Consider the following 18,717-nt stretch of genomic DNA (forward strand, 5'->3'; position numbering starts at 1 on the left):
GAAACCCAGCACAGATTTGTTAAAGGCAAATTGTGTTTGACAAACTCGATTGTGTTCTTTGACTTAACGGAAAGGGTTGATGAGGGTAGTGCGATTGTGTATATGAACTTTTAAAAAGTTTTTGATAAAGTACCACATAATAAACTTGTTAGCAAAAGCTAAAGGGGCTGCGTGGATATGAATTTGGCTAAGGGACATAAAGCAGGTGTAGTGGTGAATGGTTGGGGGAAAAATTCAGTTGTTTGCGCCTCCCGTTAGCGCCCTAAGAGGGCGCTAATGGGTCGCAAAGCAACTAGCGCCCGGGCACGGCGATGTTTGCGCCACTCGCAAAATTGACCAGACATTTTGCGGCGGCGCTAAACACTACTGGCACGTCCTCCTGCGTCTGCAGATCGTGACGTCAGTCGAGCTTGTAGCGCCCCGGACCGGATATTGAGTGGCGCCCCCTGTCTTTCCGCCTGCCGCTAGCAACGACAGGTAGAGGGGAGCGTTTTGCAGTCGGGAAGGGACTGGGGGAGCGCTGTTTAAAGACGACCGCTTCCTGCCTTTTTTTGTCGGTGACATTTTTGCACCATGAATTCTGAGAGAGAGAGAGACTTCTGAGGAGATTCAACGCTGTGTGAAGGAGTTTTGGGTACTGAGCAGTACTTTGCAGGTTCATTTTGATTTGACCTTCCTTGCATCGATTTAGAAGAGACTCTGAGCTCTTTCCCTGGGCCTCTCCTTTGTTCTTTCCAGCAGATTTGATGTACAGGTCTCTCCTGGCCGAGATTCAAGGCTGCAAATCTTTGAAGGTGGCAGGGCAAGTTAAGAAGGCTGTTAAAAAGGCATACGGGATCCTGGGCTTTATAAACAGAGGCATAGGGTACAAAAGCAAGGAAGCTATGCTAAACGTTTATAAAACACTGGTTAGGCCCCAGCTGGAGTATTGTGGCCAGTTCTAGACACCACTTTAGGAAGGATGTCAAGGCCTTGGAGAGAGTGCAGAGGAGATTTACTAAAATGGTACCATTATGATACTTCTATTATGTGGAGAGACTAGAGAAGTTAGGATTGTTCTCCTTAGAGCAGAGAAGGTTCAGGGCAGATTTGATAGAGGTGTTCAAAATCATGAAGGGCTTTGCTAGAGTAAATAAGGAGAAACTGTTTCCAGTGATAGAAGAGTCAGTAAGAGGACACAGATTTAAGGTAATTGGCAAAAGAACCAGAGGTGACATGAGGGGAAAAAAATGTATGCAGCAAGTTGTTAAGATCTGGAATGCACTACCTGAAAGGGTGGTAGAAGCAGATTCTATAGTAACTTTCAAAATTGAATTGAATAAATATTTAAATGGGAAATTTGCAGGGCTATGGGGAAAGAGCAGGGCTGTGGGACTATTTGTATAGCTCTTTTAAAGAGCCAGTACAGCCACAATGGGCTGAATGGCCTCCTGTGCTATATAATTCTATGAAAATAATGATAATCCTTTCATGTCATGTCAAGCATATATTCAAGATTTAAAAATTTCAGCATTTAAAAAATATATATACAATGTTTTTATTGCGAATTTTATATATATATTTTTAAGTAATCGGTTGATCGACTAAAACCAGTCAGCCTGAATTCTTGCATCATGTCTTCGTATCAGCTGGAAGGGCAATGAAACAGTGAGCCTCTGACATTTGTCTCTATACAAGTTCTCATCTAGACAGTGAATGGAGATGAATTTCCGCAGAGCATCTCCTGCTCGTCCACCTTAATTTTGGCACAAGAGCGACAGAAACCTGGGGAAAACAGTGTAAGCGCTGATTATGCCATTTTTCCAGAGCTTTCATGGCTCTTCAATTGGAGTTAAGATAGACAAGTGGAAGAACCTCTGTGGAAACTCACCCCCAATGTTAGAAGTCTACTCAAACCACAGACAAAATCACAGCCAAGCCCCTAATGTCCACACTTCCCAGCAGAGATCACTGGATAATGATCAGGAATGGGATTTTTCTCCTCCTTACCCATGGAACGCTGTCTAATGTAGTGCCTAAACTGCTATCCCTGCTAAGATCAGCAAATCTATCATTTTCATCATTTTTTTTCAAAATTCCATGAATATTTCCAGGCAATTGAATGAATTAAATATAAAAAAAGATATATTATCTTATGTCAAATATAATTCACCATCCAAAACAGCTCAAAGTTCTGTGAGGCCCCATCTCTAACCCGATATCCCATGTTGTCCCAATTCACCAACCTAATACTCTGTGATTACCTTGTCATTTTGCTTGACTAACACAATGACATTTTGTGAAGTCCCGTGACATTTTGTGTCACTAATTCAATATTTTCTGAGATTCTGTGTCACTTTGCATCACTGTCTAGAGATTTTGTAATATCGCATGTCACTTTGTAATACTAACCCAATATTCTGCAATGTCCCATGCCACTTTGCATCTCTAACACAATCATCTGTGGGACTCTCTGTCATTTTTCATGATTGACACAGTTTTCTGTGAAGCCTCCATCACTTTGCACCATTAACACAATATTCTGTGAGTTATTATTTTGCATCACTAACAGGTTCGTCATTTTCTGGCACACAAGCAGAATCTTCAAGATCTGCAACACAGCAGATCCCTCTGGAATACTCCACACCTGCTCCTTCCAGTGACACACATGTAGGAGTAGTGAAGTAGAAATATTGTGGTTCACTTATAGCAAAAAGCGGTAGCACAACAGCACATCATGTTAAGCACACAGTACTTTATAATTGTAATTTTTAAAGAAGACACAAAATTTATGTTTTCCAAATAATAGTATTAATAAATGGCAGATTTGGGGAAAAACAGGAAAGAACAATTGCTGAACCATAAAAGCCTAGCCTCAAGAAAATAACTGCTCAGTTATAGCCTTGTGAATCAATACTGCTTCATCCAGTGACTGCTCAGCTTCTGCTAGTTCTTCATTGTCCTCTCCTTCCTTTGCCATGGTTTATTGCCTGTCTTCATCCACTAACTGGCTTATGCAACTTTCTACGGCTATGTTCTACAGCATTCAATACAATACAACCATGCTGCCAAATATCTCCAGAACATATTGTAATAGGTTTGCTAACTCTCGTTTGACATATTCCTAGAGATTTGATGATCTAACCTTTGATCACATGGCATTCAATCACGTGACACCGCTCGTGATGCCTTAATCACATGACATTGGATCACGTGATGTTTGTCCACTGTTGCAAATGTTATTGCATTTACCTTATTTGAGTGCCCCAAATAAAATATTCCACTTTTTGTTTTATAGTGAGATGAATAACACAATTTATCAATCAAAGAAAGATCGCAAAAGAATAGAAAGATTTAAGGATAGGTAAATGTTACGTGGGGTGTGGAATTCTGGCGGCTTGAACACAGAGCTGAACGGGAAACTTTGTCCTTTGGGGGTGGGAGGCAAGTGCGGTGCGAGGCAGTGGGCCAATAGTTATTTGTGGGGCCTAAAGTAGCTTTCATGCTCCTCCTTGCCCAACAATTTTTTTTTTAAAACAAACCTACCTTTTCAGAAGTGGTCTGTATCAACCCCTTTTAATAAGCTAAGATCCAGTGAGCAGGTGAGAAAGGAGCAGCAGGGAATGATCCCAGAACAATAGGAGGCAGGCAGCAGCTCACCGTCTGGTCCCTTGTGTCAGGGACAATACACAACACCTCAACTCCAGACCAGGTTAGGCTGCTCAATGCCAGGTACCAATGGGCAGGGCATGTGCCACGCACGTCCCAGCCATTGGTACCTCAACATTGCATCCAGGTCCCATGGATGTCACACAACAACAATTAGCATGTTACAAATAGGCAGAAGCCTGATGTAACCATTTGGAGGCCCCAAGCAAAATGGCAGTGAGTGGGAACGAAGCATTAAGTGAATCATTGCTATCTTGGGAGCGCTACCACCCTGTTCCCGCCAGGCATAGAGTTTAAAATCACTCCCATGATATTTTAGATAACCTTTTGTATTTAAGTTCAAATTACCTTCCATGAAATGTTTAAGAACAATGTGATGACATCATAATAATCAGAAGTGTTGCTATTACCTATATATCAGACTTCAGTTCGCTTCTGATCATTTGCTAAGGTGTGGTAAATGAATAATTTAGTAACACTTTCAGAAGACAATTAAACGTGAGAGCTTATTACTATGCTTATTAATTTTCTTCTGTGTCTCGTTATTCATGCCACTATTAAGTTGTTTTATGAAGTGTTTCTTGGGATCCATCATTGCATTTATGCTTCACCTAACACCCAGTCTTGTAGCCGTTTGCCCTGTAATCCTTACTGGGGTTATGTCAGAAAACTAAATTTAAATCCAGAAACAGATCCTCTACCGGTCATTTTAGTGAGCCATATCAACACACATGCACAGCAACTTACAAATTGAAATGATGTTGACTGATAAGTAACAAAGTATTTCTCAATCCTTCTAATTTTAATCCTGGGAGTTTCCATTATTTTTACTGAAAATTGGTTACCCAGTTTTGTCCTGTTCAGCTGCCTCTGCTGATTTCCCCTTCCTCTTGATCACCAAGGCAAACCTATCCAGAATCCCTCTTGCCCTAGCCCTGAGCCCACATATTTCTCTAGTTTCTCTCCTATCTCCCCTCATTCCCTCTCCAAGCTCGCCTTGTCCATGAGACCCACCTCGTGCTCGCTTGACCCCATTCCCGCCAAACCACTGACCACCCAACTTCCCATCCTTGCCTCCATACTAGCTGACATAGTCGTCGTCGTACGTGTCTTCACACTGTTCCCTTTGGGGAACTGTATGAAGTGGTGGAAGGATTTCTGGCCACGATTAACGCTCCTTCCGTGACTGTAACCATCTTCGTACCAGCCATTAGGGTGGTTAGTCCTATGGCGGGAGGGTTTTACGGGCTCCCACAACCCATACGAGGGGGGGGGGGGCCACCCACACCCACGGACGCAAGTATCCCGCTGGATGTCAACCCAGAATTTAGAGCCGGAGCTCCGACTCCACTTGCCAGGACTGTCTGGAGTGGGGTTTGAAACCCTACGCCTTCTGGCCCAGCGGCGGGGATGCTGCCGTACACCAAAGGCCCACTCCGCTGACATAGTCAAAGGATTCCTCTCCTCGGGTACTCTTCCCCTAGCTTTCAAAACCATTATTATCACTCTGCTTCCTCAAAAACTCGAAGCTCAACCCCTCTGTCTCTACAAATGAATGCCCTATCCCCAACCTCCCTTTCCTCTCCAAAGTCCTTGAACAACTGGTCGCCTCCCAAATCTGTGTCCACCTGTTCGCAACTCCATGTTTGAATTTTGGGTTTCTGACCCGCCACAGCACTGAAACAGCCCAAATTAAAGTCACAAATTACATCGTCTGTGAGTGAGAATGTGGTGCATTATCCCTCTTCATCCTGCTTGCCCCCTCTGCAGCCTTTGACGCAGTCGATCACACCATTCTTCTCCAATGCCTCTCCTTTGTTGTCCAGCTCAGTTGGACTGCTATTGCCTGGTTTCACTCTTGCATATCCAAACATAGCTAAAGCATCTCCAGCAATGACTTATCTTTCTGCCCGTGCCGCTACCTCTACAGTCTCCCAAAGGATCTATTTTTGGAACTTTGCTGCCTCTTGAAGACATCATCAGAAGATATGGGGTCAGGTTCTACAGGCACCATAAATGCCAGGTCCACATGTTACACTGGAGTTTCCAGTGGTCTTGTCTGGGAACAGAGCATCCACCTGCCCCAAACAAGGCCACTAATAATAAGGAATCAGGACCAAGAATGGGTGCTCCCTACTCTGGGTCTCCTCAACATGTCTGCCTCAGAGGGACCCAGTTTAAATTTGGATGACAGTGTGCCGAGTGAGATGATGCAGATGAATCTCACTGGGGAGGAGAGGGGGTGTCCAGGCTGTGGTTGAGGCCAGGACTCCTGACAATCTTGAAGACTTTTTTTAAATCTTTGGAGTAGTCCCCTGATATAAGGGGCTAATGGGCTATGACCTATTTCTTTCTGGGGGGGCAGTAAAACCCAGCAACCCCCCTTCAAAACAGAAGTTCTGGGCCTGTGAGATATGCCCCTAATGGCATGGGTGCCTGCCAGCTCCATGCAGATTAGATGCACCCCCTACTCTGCACACACTGGCAGGGTCAGCACTGCAGGTTGCCAGTGAGCTGAGATCTTGGCATAAGTGCTAGAATCGCTGCCCATGCAATTTCAAGGCACAACGTGCAAATACAAGAGTTGATATACACATATAAATACTGGCCAAACGGCAATAGAGCAGAATGAAAATTACAATTTTTAGTTTTCTTTTAAGAATGTAATATTTTGCTTTGTAACAAAGAAATGCCTTACTTTATGAAACAAAATATTGTATCATGTTAGAAAGCAGCACTCCAGAGGGTGAGCAGTCAGGTCACATTTATATCGTACTCAGTATGTCCTGTAGGCACAGGAAGGAAAATAATTTATCAGGTGCAATGTTGCAATCTTGATTTGTCCATAACACAGTACTTTTCAGGACACTTGGGAGAGGATAATGCTAATAAGTAAACTATTAAAAAGCACTATTTTTTAAGTAAGCTGGAGTTCTTTTTTTAAAGATTTATCACAAGCATCTGTTTCCAACATTATTGTTGCTTTAAAATAAGATAGCAAAGTAGAGTAACAGCATCACTATATCTATCATGCGCTCCATGTCTGAAAGCATATTCTGTGGAGCATGAGACTGCAAATATTGATGGTGCTGGGTACAAGATTGCTATGAAATACTGTGCTTAAAACACAAGTTGTAAGCATAATTAAGAATAGATCATTGCCCTGAAAAAGTTTGGTAGCCATGTTTCACTAACTAAAGTTATTTATTCCTCATTTAAGAATTAAAAAATACTTAAACCTGCTGGACTTATGCTGAGTGGAACAGGTCTGAAGAGTTTATACTCCCTGTTTGGAGCCTTTCAATCATTTGCTGCTCCTGTTTCCCTGTAACTCTACTCTCTTTGTTTTCAGGTTATGTTTTAGGGATATTACAACTTGACTGTAACCTGACTGTATGGTAAAAGCTTACAGGAACAAACACAAAAAGCCTCAAAACAAACTAACAGACTTGTAGAAAACAGTGAGCTACTGCAAGCAAGCCGTTTGAATTTTAACATGTAGATATGTGTCTAAATATTCATTCGATTTATGCTGCTGTTGCTAGGCTTGTAATGTTTCTTTATCTTATTTTTACTATAGTAGATCGGACATAAATTGATAGCACTGTAGAGAGGTAATTATCCGACTTCGTGCTGCCAGCAAGGGTTTTCCGGCAGGGAGGGCATTACACACGGATTTAAAATAATGGTCAGGACATCATGAGCAGCACACATCCAAATTTCTGATATGTTCTACCATCTGGCATGGCTCCCCACCAGTAGCACAGAGTCAGAAAATTAACCCTTAAATGTACAATACAGTTTTCACCAGACCCTGAGCTAGTTATTCTGTACTCTTCTGTTATTCACACTTATATTGATAAATTCACCAACGCTCTTCTCGATCTTCCTTGCTGCAATGCTCCATCTCACCCTCAGTAAGCTCCCCACTGGAGTGGAGCTAATTTACAGAACAAACGGGAAACTGTTCAACCTCCGTCGTCTCCAGTCCAGATTCAAGGTCGTCCCATCCTCTGTCGTCGAAATACAGCATGCAGACGACGCTTGCGTCTGCGCTCACTCGGAGGTCGAACTCCAAACCATCGTCAGCACCTTCACCGAAACATAAGAGAGCATAGGCCTTACACTAAACATCCGTAAGACAAAGGTCCTCTACCAACCTGCCCCCGCCACACAGTACTGCTCCCCGATTATCAAAATCTATGACGAGGCCTTGGACAACGTGGACCACTTTCCATACCTCGGGAGCCTATTGTCAACAAGGGCAGATGTCAACGACGAAGTCCAACACCGCCTTCAGTGTGCCAGTGCAGCCTTCGGTCGCCTGAGGAAGAGAGTTTTTGAAGACCAGGACCTCAAACCCGGCACTAAGCTCATGGTCTACAGAGCAGTAGTGATACCCGCCCTGCTGTATGCCTCAGAGACATGGACCATGTAGAGCAGGCACCTCAAAGCACTGGAGAGGTACCACCAACGCTGCCTCCGCAAGATCCTGCAAATCCATTGGCAGGATAGGCGCACCAACGTCAGTGTTCTCGCTCAGGCCAACATCCCCAGCATCGAAGCTTTGACCACGCTCAATCAGCTCCGATGGACGGGTCACATTGTCCACATGCCCAATACAAGACTCCCAAAACAAGCGCTCCACTCGGAGCTCCAGTGTGGCAAGAGAGCCCCAGGTGGGCAGAGGAAACGCTTCACGAACACCCTCAAAGCCTCCTTGAAAAAGTGTAACATCCCCACCGACACCTGGGAATCCCTGGCCCAAGACCGCACAAAATGGAGGAGAAGCATCCGGGAAGGCGCCGAACACCTCGAGTCTCTTCGCCGGGAGCAAGCGGAAGCCAAGCGCAAGGAGCGCACGTCAACCCAAGCACCCCGCCCACCCGCCCCTTCAACCACCGTCTGCCCCACCTGTGACAGAGACTGTAGGTCCCGCATTGGACTCATCAGTCACCTGCGAACTCATTTTTAATGTGGAAGCAAGTCATCCTCGGTTCCGAGGGACTGCCTAAGAAGAAGAAGTTATTCACACTAATATTGATAAATTCCTGTTAAATGCAGAGGTTTAATCTGACCATGTCTTTGAAACTAAATTTCTTCCCAATTATATGCTTAAGAGAAATCAGTTGTGTAGCCATCAAATTGAAAGGACATGAACGGCTTCAGGGTTCCACAGTGATTACCTGCCGGCAATTTCCTCACAGCTGCTTCCTCTCCGCTGCTGTAACTTCATCAGAAGTGCAGCAGGTTCCCCGTTTATATACATATAATAAATAGGGTTTCCGCCCTACCTCTGGAGGGGGAGCAACGCTGAGGAAATTCCCAACTGCTGCATTTGAAAGTAGTCATTCGATTTCGACAAAATATCACATCACTTAGTACGCTTACGCATCCAGGTACACTTCAGCTCTGTAGATCACAGATGAGTATACCTGTTCATTCACAGTCCTTCTTCCTTTAATATGTTTGACACATCATAGATTGACCTTCTCAGGTTGATGATGTGGCCAGGTCCATTTTCACTCTTGATTTAAGATTGGTGAAAAACTGGTTCTGAATTTGTTTTTATAGCCAATCAAAATCTATTTTTGCAAGTTCCTCCCACCTCCAAAAAGGCTGGTGGGAGCCAGGAAAAATAGAAAGAGGGTGAGGAAAACATTTTGTTAATTTTTAAAAGAATTAAGATATTTTAAAAAATCAACAATGTAAAAAAAAATAAGGTGGCGAGAAATAGGGAAAAATAAGGTGAGCAGAATTAAAGTATTTACAGTTTTCAAATTAAAATTGTGTTTTTAAACCTTTTTTGTAGATTAAGGTTAATATTACAGTATTAAACTGCAGATGATAGTTGAAATGATAGTGTTTGTTTAAGAACATAAGAAATAGGAGCAAGAGTAGACCATTTGGCCCTTCGAGCCTACTCTGCCATTCAGTAAGATCATGGCTGATCTTCTACCTCATCGTCACTTTCCTGCACTATCCCCATATCCCGTGATTCCCATAATATTCAAAAATCCATCGATCTCTGTCTTGAATATACTCGATGACTCCGCCTCCACAGCCCTCTGGGGTAGAGAATTCCAAAGATTCACCACCCTTTGAGTGAAGAGATTTCTCCTCATCTCAGTCCTAAATGACTGACCCCTTATTCTGAGACTGTGACCCCTGGTTCTAGACTCCCCAGCCAGGGGAAACATCCTCCCTGCATCTACCCTGTCAAGCCCTGTAAGAATTTTGTATGTTTCAATGAGATCACCGCTCATTCTTCTAAACTCTAGAGAATATAGGCCTAGCCTACTCAATCTCTCCTCATAGGACAATCCCCCATCCCAGGAACCAGTCTGGTGAACCTTTGTTGCATTCCCTCTATGGCAAGTATATCCTTAGGTAAGGAGACCAAAATTGTACACAATACTCCAGGTGTGGTCTCACCAGGGCCCTATATAATTGCAGTAAGACGTCTTTACTCTTATACTCAAATCCTCTTTTATTAAAGGCCAACATACCATTTGCTTTCCTAATTGCTTGCTGTACCTGCATGTTAACTTTCAGTGATTCGTGTACAAGGACACCCAGGTCCCTCTGAACACCAACATTTCCCAATCTCTCACCATTTAAAAAATATTCTGCTTCTCTATTTTTCCTACCAAAGTGGGTAACTTCGCATTTCTCCACATTATATTCCATTTGCCATGTTCTTGCCCACTCACTTAGCCTGTCTATATCCCCTAGAAGCCTCTTTGCATCCTCTTCACAACTTACGTTCCCACCCAGCTTTGTATCATAATTTTAGCATTACAATGTGTGAACTGAAAATGCACACATAAAACAGATGACCCAGGGAAACTGTTATCTCCCTGGATCTGGTGCAAGTCTAAGGACTAAAATAATTTTTGTAAATCTTACTTGTATGGTGTGCACTTTTTGCTGCCTGGATTTTCCTCCCATTAGTGTTGGACTTAAAATTCTGACCCTTAGATTAGTTCTAAAGTTCAACAAGGCTGCAGCTGGTATTTTAAATGAATATTTTTTTTAAATTTAAGAGTGAAGGACACTGACTATAGCACTGATTTCCAGTGCACAGCATCACCATGCTAGCTGAAGGAATGTACCTTTGAATACAAAAGCTATTTGAAAAAAATAAGACAAATTTATGTTCTGTATATTGGGAGTGGGTGCATTTTTTAAAAGATTTTGTCAAATTATACAGCTAAAAGGAAAGATGCTACATTATTATTTTGTTTTAAAATGTGCAAAATTGGAACAAAGGACAACCAACGATCCTTGGAATATTGTACACAAGTGTAACTTATATAGGAAATTAGAACTTTCAAATTGCTATGGCATTTTCACCTATTTTGTCTAGCATTAAATATTTCATAAAAATGGTGGAAATTCATGCAATTCTTCTCATTGCTATATTTGAGTTTTTACATGTCATCTACTAATATCACATTGTAAGGATTATCTCAAACTCAGGATGATCTGTACTAAATACTAAAAGAAGAATTAGTTGCAAGTAGCCATTAATCATATATTTATTTGAAATGTTATTTAATTACATGCTTTTTACATATATTTATCTTCAGTTACTAGAAATTTATTTTATGTGTATAAATTAAGGCAGTTTAAAGTTAAGAGAATTACAAATGGATTGTAAATTAAATGCACAATACAGAAAAATAGAACTAAAGTAATGATGTCTACATTGACATTTGGGCATGTTTAGCTCCATAGCAAAGTCATTTATTGAATAAAATCCTAGACTGACCCTTTTAAATTGTTTCAGCAGACAACCACAGCTCCTGGAATGCTTCCTCTGCAGGCTCCCCAAGCCTGTCGGAAATAACCACAATCCCCGATGATCTGATATCGCCATCATCATCATCGCATTCTGCCCCAACCTGTGATTCCATTCACCAGCTAGCCCCAGAGACATTGTGGGACACCAAGAAAGAACGTGACATCGTGAGAAGGGAGCACTCTGCAGATCACCATGAGAGGAGAAGGAGAGACAGATCAAAGAGCCCAGGAAAAGTGGATACGTTGAAGCAGCATCAAACTGCTAAAAAGAACCTTCCAAGGCTCTCTAAGGAAAATAGCAAAAAGACAGATGGTGGCCGGACCACCTCTGAGAACAGGGCAACTGGGAGGAAATGTTTTACAGAGACTAAATCAGGGGAGGACAAGTTTGATGAGACAAACAATGAGAAGCATAAACGTGGTAGGTCCATGTCCCCAGCTTCCAGGAGAGGAAGGTCTCCTGGCATAAAAAGGGATCATAAAGTTGCAGATACCACTGAGAGAAAATTGCTGGAAACACATAAACACAAGGTGAAATCAGCAGATTCTGGCTTACGGACTGATACTGGTGACGTTGGTAACTTCCACGAAAATGCCTTAGAACAGGTCAACAAAGACCTTCATGGAGAACCAAAAAAGATCTCCAGTGAGGAGCATACACGTTCAAATCTTGTTATTCACAGTAATAACACTGTATCTCGGAAGTCAACTGTCTCGCCTGGGCCATGGAAAATCCCTGGTTCCGATAAGTATCCCAGTACACTGAAATCCGGTGCTGCCACCATGAGCAGATAAAGTACTAATATGTTATTCTCCCCATTGTAGGATAGATGCAGAACATTCTCCCGGCATTTTCTCTTATCACGTTATTTATCTTGTATTTTAACTTAATTTGAACAGTCACCCAGCCTTATAAACTGGAAGCATTTGCATTAACAATATAATGGGAATAATACTCAATGGGGCAATGACATGTTTGGGCATGAAAGACTTTAAAAAAAAAAGCAACCAGCAGTATTTTGAACCTTCAATAAACTGAAGTTTTACAGCTATAACACTTGCTGTGGGGCCAGTGGCAGCATCTATGAGCCAAACCTGTGACTATATGGACCAGTGCAGTGTGATTATGTTGGTAAACTTAACATCAGAGAGCAAGAACAATATTGGTGCTTTAGTTACAAAAATGTCTAATGTATGAAGGATTTGCTTCATCTGTATGCTGCAGTCATATGCGTTGTATCAGTAATCTTTGTACTAGTGGGGACATCAGTTGTTAGAGTCTGGCCTTAAGTAAAACTGCACTGAGGAATGAGGCACTGAAGAAAAATGGAAGTCTACATGAAGCTGAATTATTGTAAATATTCAACTTAAAAAAAAATGCCTAGCCCAGGGGTTAAAGTTGTTTTAAATAATGCCAGGGCCTTGTCACTAAGAGTAACACAAGCTAACATATTTAATTTAAATTGCATCTTGTATCAAAGCAGCCCAACCCTTATATTCATATCAGTGAACCAAGCACAAAAATAGTGTAATAGTAATAAAATAATGGAGTTGATTTTCACATTGAAGAAGTTTACTTATGGTGAGCTTGAGCAAGGTTTTGCCTACTTTATCCTCTGGCCCAGTCATAATCTGATTTCTGCCATTAAAGGTACAGTATTATCAGGTTTTGGACAATGCTTCTGTATTGTAGTGCACGTACCTGTATTACTCTCTGATTTTAGATTTATGGAAAAACTGGGATTACGATTGCATAAGCAAACTATATTTTGCACAGTTCACAGCATTTACTTGTGCAGTAATTGCTGTATGCCGTCTGTAATCAAAATGATCTGTGAACATGGCACGTCACTTACCCTTTGGATCAATATTGCTGTGTAGTGTTAGCTGTGAATTTACCTTGTACAGTATCTCTATAAATATGATTCCATGTATTATTAGTCACAAAGACTGTAAGTGAGCAACTATTTTTATGAAATGCACCACTATGGATAAATTAACTTTTACAGAAATCTTGTTTATGATATTCTATCTGAAACACCTGTCAAATAAAATGCATACTCTGAAATGAGTGTTTTCCTGGGTACGTCAACACTTTCCACCTCAGGAAAAGATTTACTGACCTTTTAGATTTATACTTGAAGCTATCAAAAGTTCATTTTATGCAAGTTCTTTATTTGTATTATGAAAGCCATTTTTTTATGTGTGTCTGTGAAACTAACCTTGTTATATTCTATCGACACCTTTTATTCAAAAGACTGTGCTGTTGGTGTTTTATATTTGGCTGCAGATACCAGAACACTGCCACTGTCAAAAATCTCTCTACTCTCTTTGGAAAGAGACTTTATGAATGTTTTACAAAGGGGTGCAACTCCATTCATTGGCATAAAAGATTTTATCAGGACAGAACAAAGTTCTTTGAAAATTTTATTTCAGCCTTTAAGGTAAAAAAAAAATGCATCTTTCAAAACTGCCACGATAGAATCTCTCATATTATCCTACAAATTGGATAGGGTAGTTAATAAGCTACTTGCCTGCTGTTGAGACTGACCATACTGTCATTCTGTGATACTGAACAGTGGTCTAAAAAGAGAATACATAAAGTAACTAAAGTAGCGTGGCTTTTTAAAAACTTTGTATGTTTTTATTTTTTTTAATTACATATTACATAGTAACAAAATAAAAGTTTCAGTCTTGGGCCTAGTAATCTTAATATATGAATTGGAAGCAATGCATCAAAGAAGTCCTTTTGCTCAAATAATTATTAGAGAAAGATCTACCCCAAGCCATTTGCTCATCCTTGAACTTGTAGCCTCACACCCTATGAACCAAATGAACCAGAGTAACAACATTGCAGAGCACCAACACAAAGCACTATGGAGCATTGCAATACCGTTTCAATCAGCAGCTCGACTTGAGTTCCCAATCACAGACTTATTGTAGGAGGTGCCAAGTGGAGGCCAGGCACCTCCCCACAGGGAGAGGGGAGTTTAGTAGGTGAGTCATAACTGGGCCGCCACACCACCTGGAAGAATGGCCAATACTGATATTGCTGGATGCCTAGAATTATGTTACTCACCTTGTCCCTCAGCCTCCAGACACATGTAACCGAGGAGACCACAAAGGGAGAAAATTTATTTTAAAAAAGGATAATAAAAATAAAACAAATCAAAAGAATCAAGTGAAATTACTAGAAGAAATGTGGAAGTTATTTTCAGAGTTGCAGGTAGAGAACATTTTTGACCAGTAGTCGTAAAGAAATGCACTCAACATTCTCTGCTGAATCAGTCAGCATGATAACAGGCTTGAGGAACTGAATGGCCTACTCCTGTTCCTATGTAACACAAATTTTCTGCTGACATAACGATACTATCACAAATGATCACAGTTTCAGTATCACAACGAGCCTGGAAGTGAGTCTCTTGATGCATATAAAATATATACAGACATTCTCTGTCAGCATCATCAGAAAATTGTGAGGAGAATGTCATAAGCAATGAAGAAACCATAACTGTCAGAAAGCGCAGCAATGTTTGGCACCAACAAAGAACCACCGAATCCCATAGGAGCCAATTACCTAACTATTAAATTCAATAAAGCCAGCATAAAAATATCAGCAAGATGATTGATAAGCAGAAAGTGTCCTTCAACAAAATAATTCAAAATCAACTAATGCAGGAGCACAAGAACCAAAAAACATCAATATCGACAGAGGAGAAAGTCCTGAAGCTCTTCTGCACTGAAACTGCTTGGTGCTGGAAATATCGAGGTGGTAATTATCTTCACAGACTATGGTAAGTGTATCATTTATCATTTCTGTATGTTGCAGAATGACGAATTGCAACCAAATTTGTTGAAATCATTGAATTTCAGAAATTAATACAAGCTTATACTACAAACCGTCTCTTTTTATTGATGGATACAATTGTGGATGGTTGTGAGAATATGAAGATCCTTCTCTCCCCCGATATACCGGGATCATTTGGCTCAGCCACCAGTTACAGGTCAGGCTGACTTGAGGATCTCCACACAGCTCAGAAAATTAACTTATAAAATATTTTATAAGTATAGTATTTTTTCTAAAAAGGGGGAGTACTTTGAACAACAAGCATGCCCCATAGGCTTAGCTTCCCACTTAAGCACAAACATTTTATTTATTGCCTATGGGCGAAGATATTTATCTTCCTTTTTAATTTTAAAATTGATGCCTTCTGTACCCCAAAGTGGCTAACCTACTTTTATCACATATTGAAGCTTCAGTCAAGCACATTTATAGTATCTGCTTCTGTTCACCTTAGATGTTGTTTTGATCCTATTTGTGCTGGTTGATTTATCCCTTTGGTACTGAGTTAAGGTGCAAATACAAAAGTGACTTTTCACAGTAGATAATGTTAAAGCTACCAGCAAGTGAACCCATATATAGAATGAGTTTTTGTCTGTAACCCTGTACGTTCCTCATCCTCAAGTACCTGTCCAACTCCCTTTTAAAATTATTCATGGAATCAGCTTCCACCACCTTTTCAGGTAAGAGTGTTCCAGATCCCAACAACTCTGAGTGAAAACATTTCTCCTCATCTCCCCTCTAGATCTTTTGCCAATGATTTTGAATCTATGACCTCTGGTTGTTGATCCACTCGCCAGAAGGAATAGTTTTTCACTATCTACTTTATCGAAACCTCTCATCATCTTGAAAACCTCGATTAGGTCACCTCTAACCTTCCCTGTTCCTTCTCTGTTCTAAGGAGAACAGTCCCAACTTTTCCAACCTCTCCTCACAACTGAAGTCCCTCACCCCTAGGGAATAATCAATGTCTATGCAATTTATTAATTTATGGAAAGCAAGTTTCTGTGGCATATGATGTATTTTTATCAATACAATCTGATTCTGTTGGTGCAACTTTTATACCTGAATGATTAATTTGTCTTCTGTTGATTTGCTAGGTCAGCACTAATTTACTGTTAATAATGTATTATTTTTATTAATTAAAAATAGTTCATGCACAATTTAGAAATATTTATCTTTGCTTTCAGTGATCAAAGTCGAATATGCTTTCTGGACAATGATAAACCCAAGTTCCACAACATTACCTTTGCAGTGTACTGCTATTAGAGATCCTGCTAACATAGGGTTTATGTGGTTACATATGTCACCTTGGTTATGATAATTGGCTATTTGTGCAGTTTCATTTAACATGAGGTGAAAATGTGTTATCCCTTACAGGATACTGAAGGATACAAGCCTCACATATAATATTTATAATATTATTTACCTACCACTTTACAAAACATTCTTAAGCAACTTGTTTGTTCTTCCCTCTCCAAAAACTCTTATTCCTGGTTATTTATAAAATATTTTTGCTTTACCTCCCTAGGAAGCTAGATAAACATATGCGGGAGGAAAGAATAGAAGGCTATGCTGATGGGGTTAGATGAAGTGGGGCAGGAGGAGGCTCGTGTGGAGCAGAAACACCGGCATGAACCAGTTGGCCTGTTTCTGTGCTGTACATTCTATGTAATTCTTTGTGTGCCTCAATAGACGCAAGAATTTGTCGAGAGGCACTTGGCCTGATCTTTTCCCCAGATGAACTGTGAATCCTGTATGTAATCTGCGAAAGTCATTGTGAGGTAATATACAAGACTATTCACGACACTGAGCATATACTTACTGTAAATTACTAATACAAACTGTTGAGATGGCAATAACAACTTGCATTTATATAGCACTATTAATGTAGAAAAACATCTTGATGCACCTTAAGACGTTATAAATAAGCAGTGTTTGTTTCAACTTCTTGTGCTACACCCTCATTACTAAGCTCACATTTTACAAGGCACAACCAAAAACATGTATTAAAATATAATCAATTGGACTTTATAGGTTTTGGTTGCACACTATCACGGGCAGACATGTTGCATAAACAAGCTGTGTACAAAGGCGAACTTAAACATATGAAAATATCGTTTTGCTCTAGAACTTAAGGAATTTCCTCCCAACAAAATGATAATCCTGCAGGGCGTGAGGGAATGGATGTGTGAAGATTGTATTATCATTGAAAGAATGAAGATAACCCAACAAGGATAGGTAATCTATCTTTCTTATCATGTTAAGGGAATATCTAATTCCTAATATCCCAGTTTTTCACTAAAAGGATGCAGTGCTATTCATACTTGGTACTGAAAATAATTGACACGTTATCTTTTAATTGGCTGGAGTTTCTAAGTTAAGTCACTTAGACTCTGTACTTTGATGATTTAGCATTTCAAGTTGAACATGGTCCACATGTGTGCAACATGAGGTTATATTCCTTTCCTATATAATGAGTTTTGCTACTTAACTATAAATAATATGAAATCAAAGCATTACATAAAAAGGACAGAATGTATTAGTTTAAAATGGGGACTGAAATTGTCTGTAGGCCCAGGTCTAATAATTTAATCCCCAACCTTTCTTCAGCTGAAGAGTACACATGGTCTTCTCATGTGCAACGCCAGTCACTCGATCAGTATATTATTAAAAATATGGTGAATAGCTTGTACTTCATCCACAAGCAGTTCTTCCTTTACTGAGCATGTGCATAATTTCCCAGGATTCGTCAGTAGCGATTGAGTTAACCAAATGCTAGAATACTTCTCTCTTGGGGATTTAAAATGGGCCGTGTAGCACCCGCTTTTCAGATACTACACGACCACCTAAGGTTTTAAAATGGCGTCCAAGATGCACGCACACACTTCCAACGGGAAGTGCGCAGGACGCCATCTTGATAAAGGGGTTTGTGTGTATGCCTAACGACCTGGCAGTATGCAGAGCAGCAAGATCATGACGCAAATCAGTGTGCAACCCTAGTTCGAAGCCACACCTTGCACAGCTCAACACAATAAACAGCATAAAGGACCTCCCCATCAGCGCTATTTAAGGAGATCATGAAGTAGTTACAGGTTAGTTGCTGGATTATTTCTTCTGGTTGCTGGTGCAATTATACGCGTATTTGGAGGTTTCCTATACTTGGCTAAAGTTTGAGTACTCTAGAGGGAGTGGTCTGGCTGGTTTTGCAGTACTTTGGTAAGCAACGGTCCCTCTTTTTTTTCGGTTCGCGGGCCCTTTAACTGGTTGCGTGGCTCATTCAAATTTTTGCACATGCGCAGTTTTTCCCATATAAGAGCCGGTGAGTGGCCTACGCGGGACTTCCAGACCGCTGCACAGTCGTACAGCTTAACAGGAACATTGCTGGCAAGGCTTCCTCTGGAAATTGAACATGACTGGGA

General features: G+C 40.8%; 1 protein-coding gene across 29 annotated transcripts in view; it reads left to right on the top strand.

The window, feature by feature from the left end:
* The window catches only part of magi2a (membrane associated guanylate kinase, WW and PDZ domain containing 2a), an 888,182-nt gene extending 874,660 nt beyond the window's left edge, over positions 1-13,522 (top strand). For 20 of the 29 annotated variants that reach the window (XM_086010373.1, XM_086010376.1, XM_086010378.1 and 17 more), the window contains one exon: positions 11,441-13,522. In XM_086010373.1, coding sequence (XP_085866499.1) covers positions 11,441-12,249 — 809 coding nt within the window. In that variant the 3' untranslated portion in view covers positions 12,250-13,522. Of the gene's footprint in view, positions 1-7,000; positions 7,110-11,440 lie in introns of all 29 variants that reach the window. The other 9 variants (XM_086010375.1, XM_086010401.1, XM_086010402.1 and 6 more) reach the window with 6 other exon arrangements.
* Positions 13,523-18,717: the final 5,195 nt, after the last annotated feature.

Source organism: Somniosus microcephalus, chromosome 17 (assembly GCF_052327205.1).
Source record: "Somniosus microcephalus isolate GS21.2 chromosome 17, FLI_Smic_1.0, whole genome shotgun sequence".
NCBI lineage: Eukaryota > Metazoa > Chordata > Chondrichthyes > Squaliformes > Somniosidae > Somniosus > Somniosus microcephalus.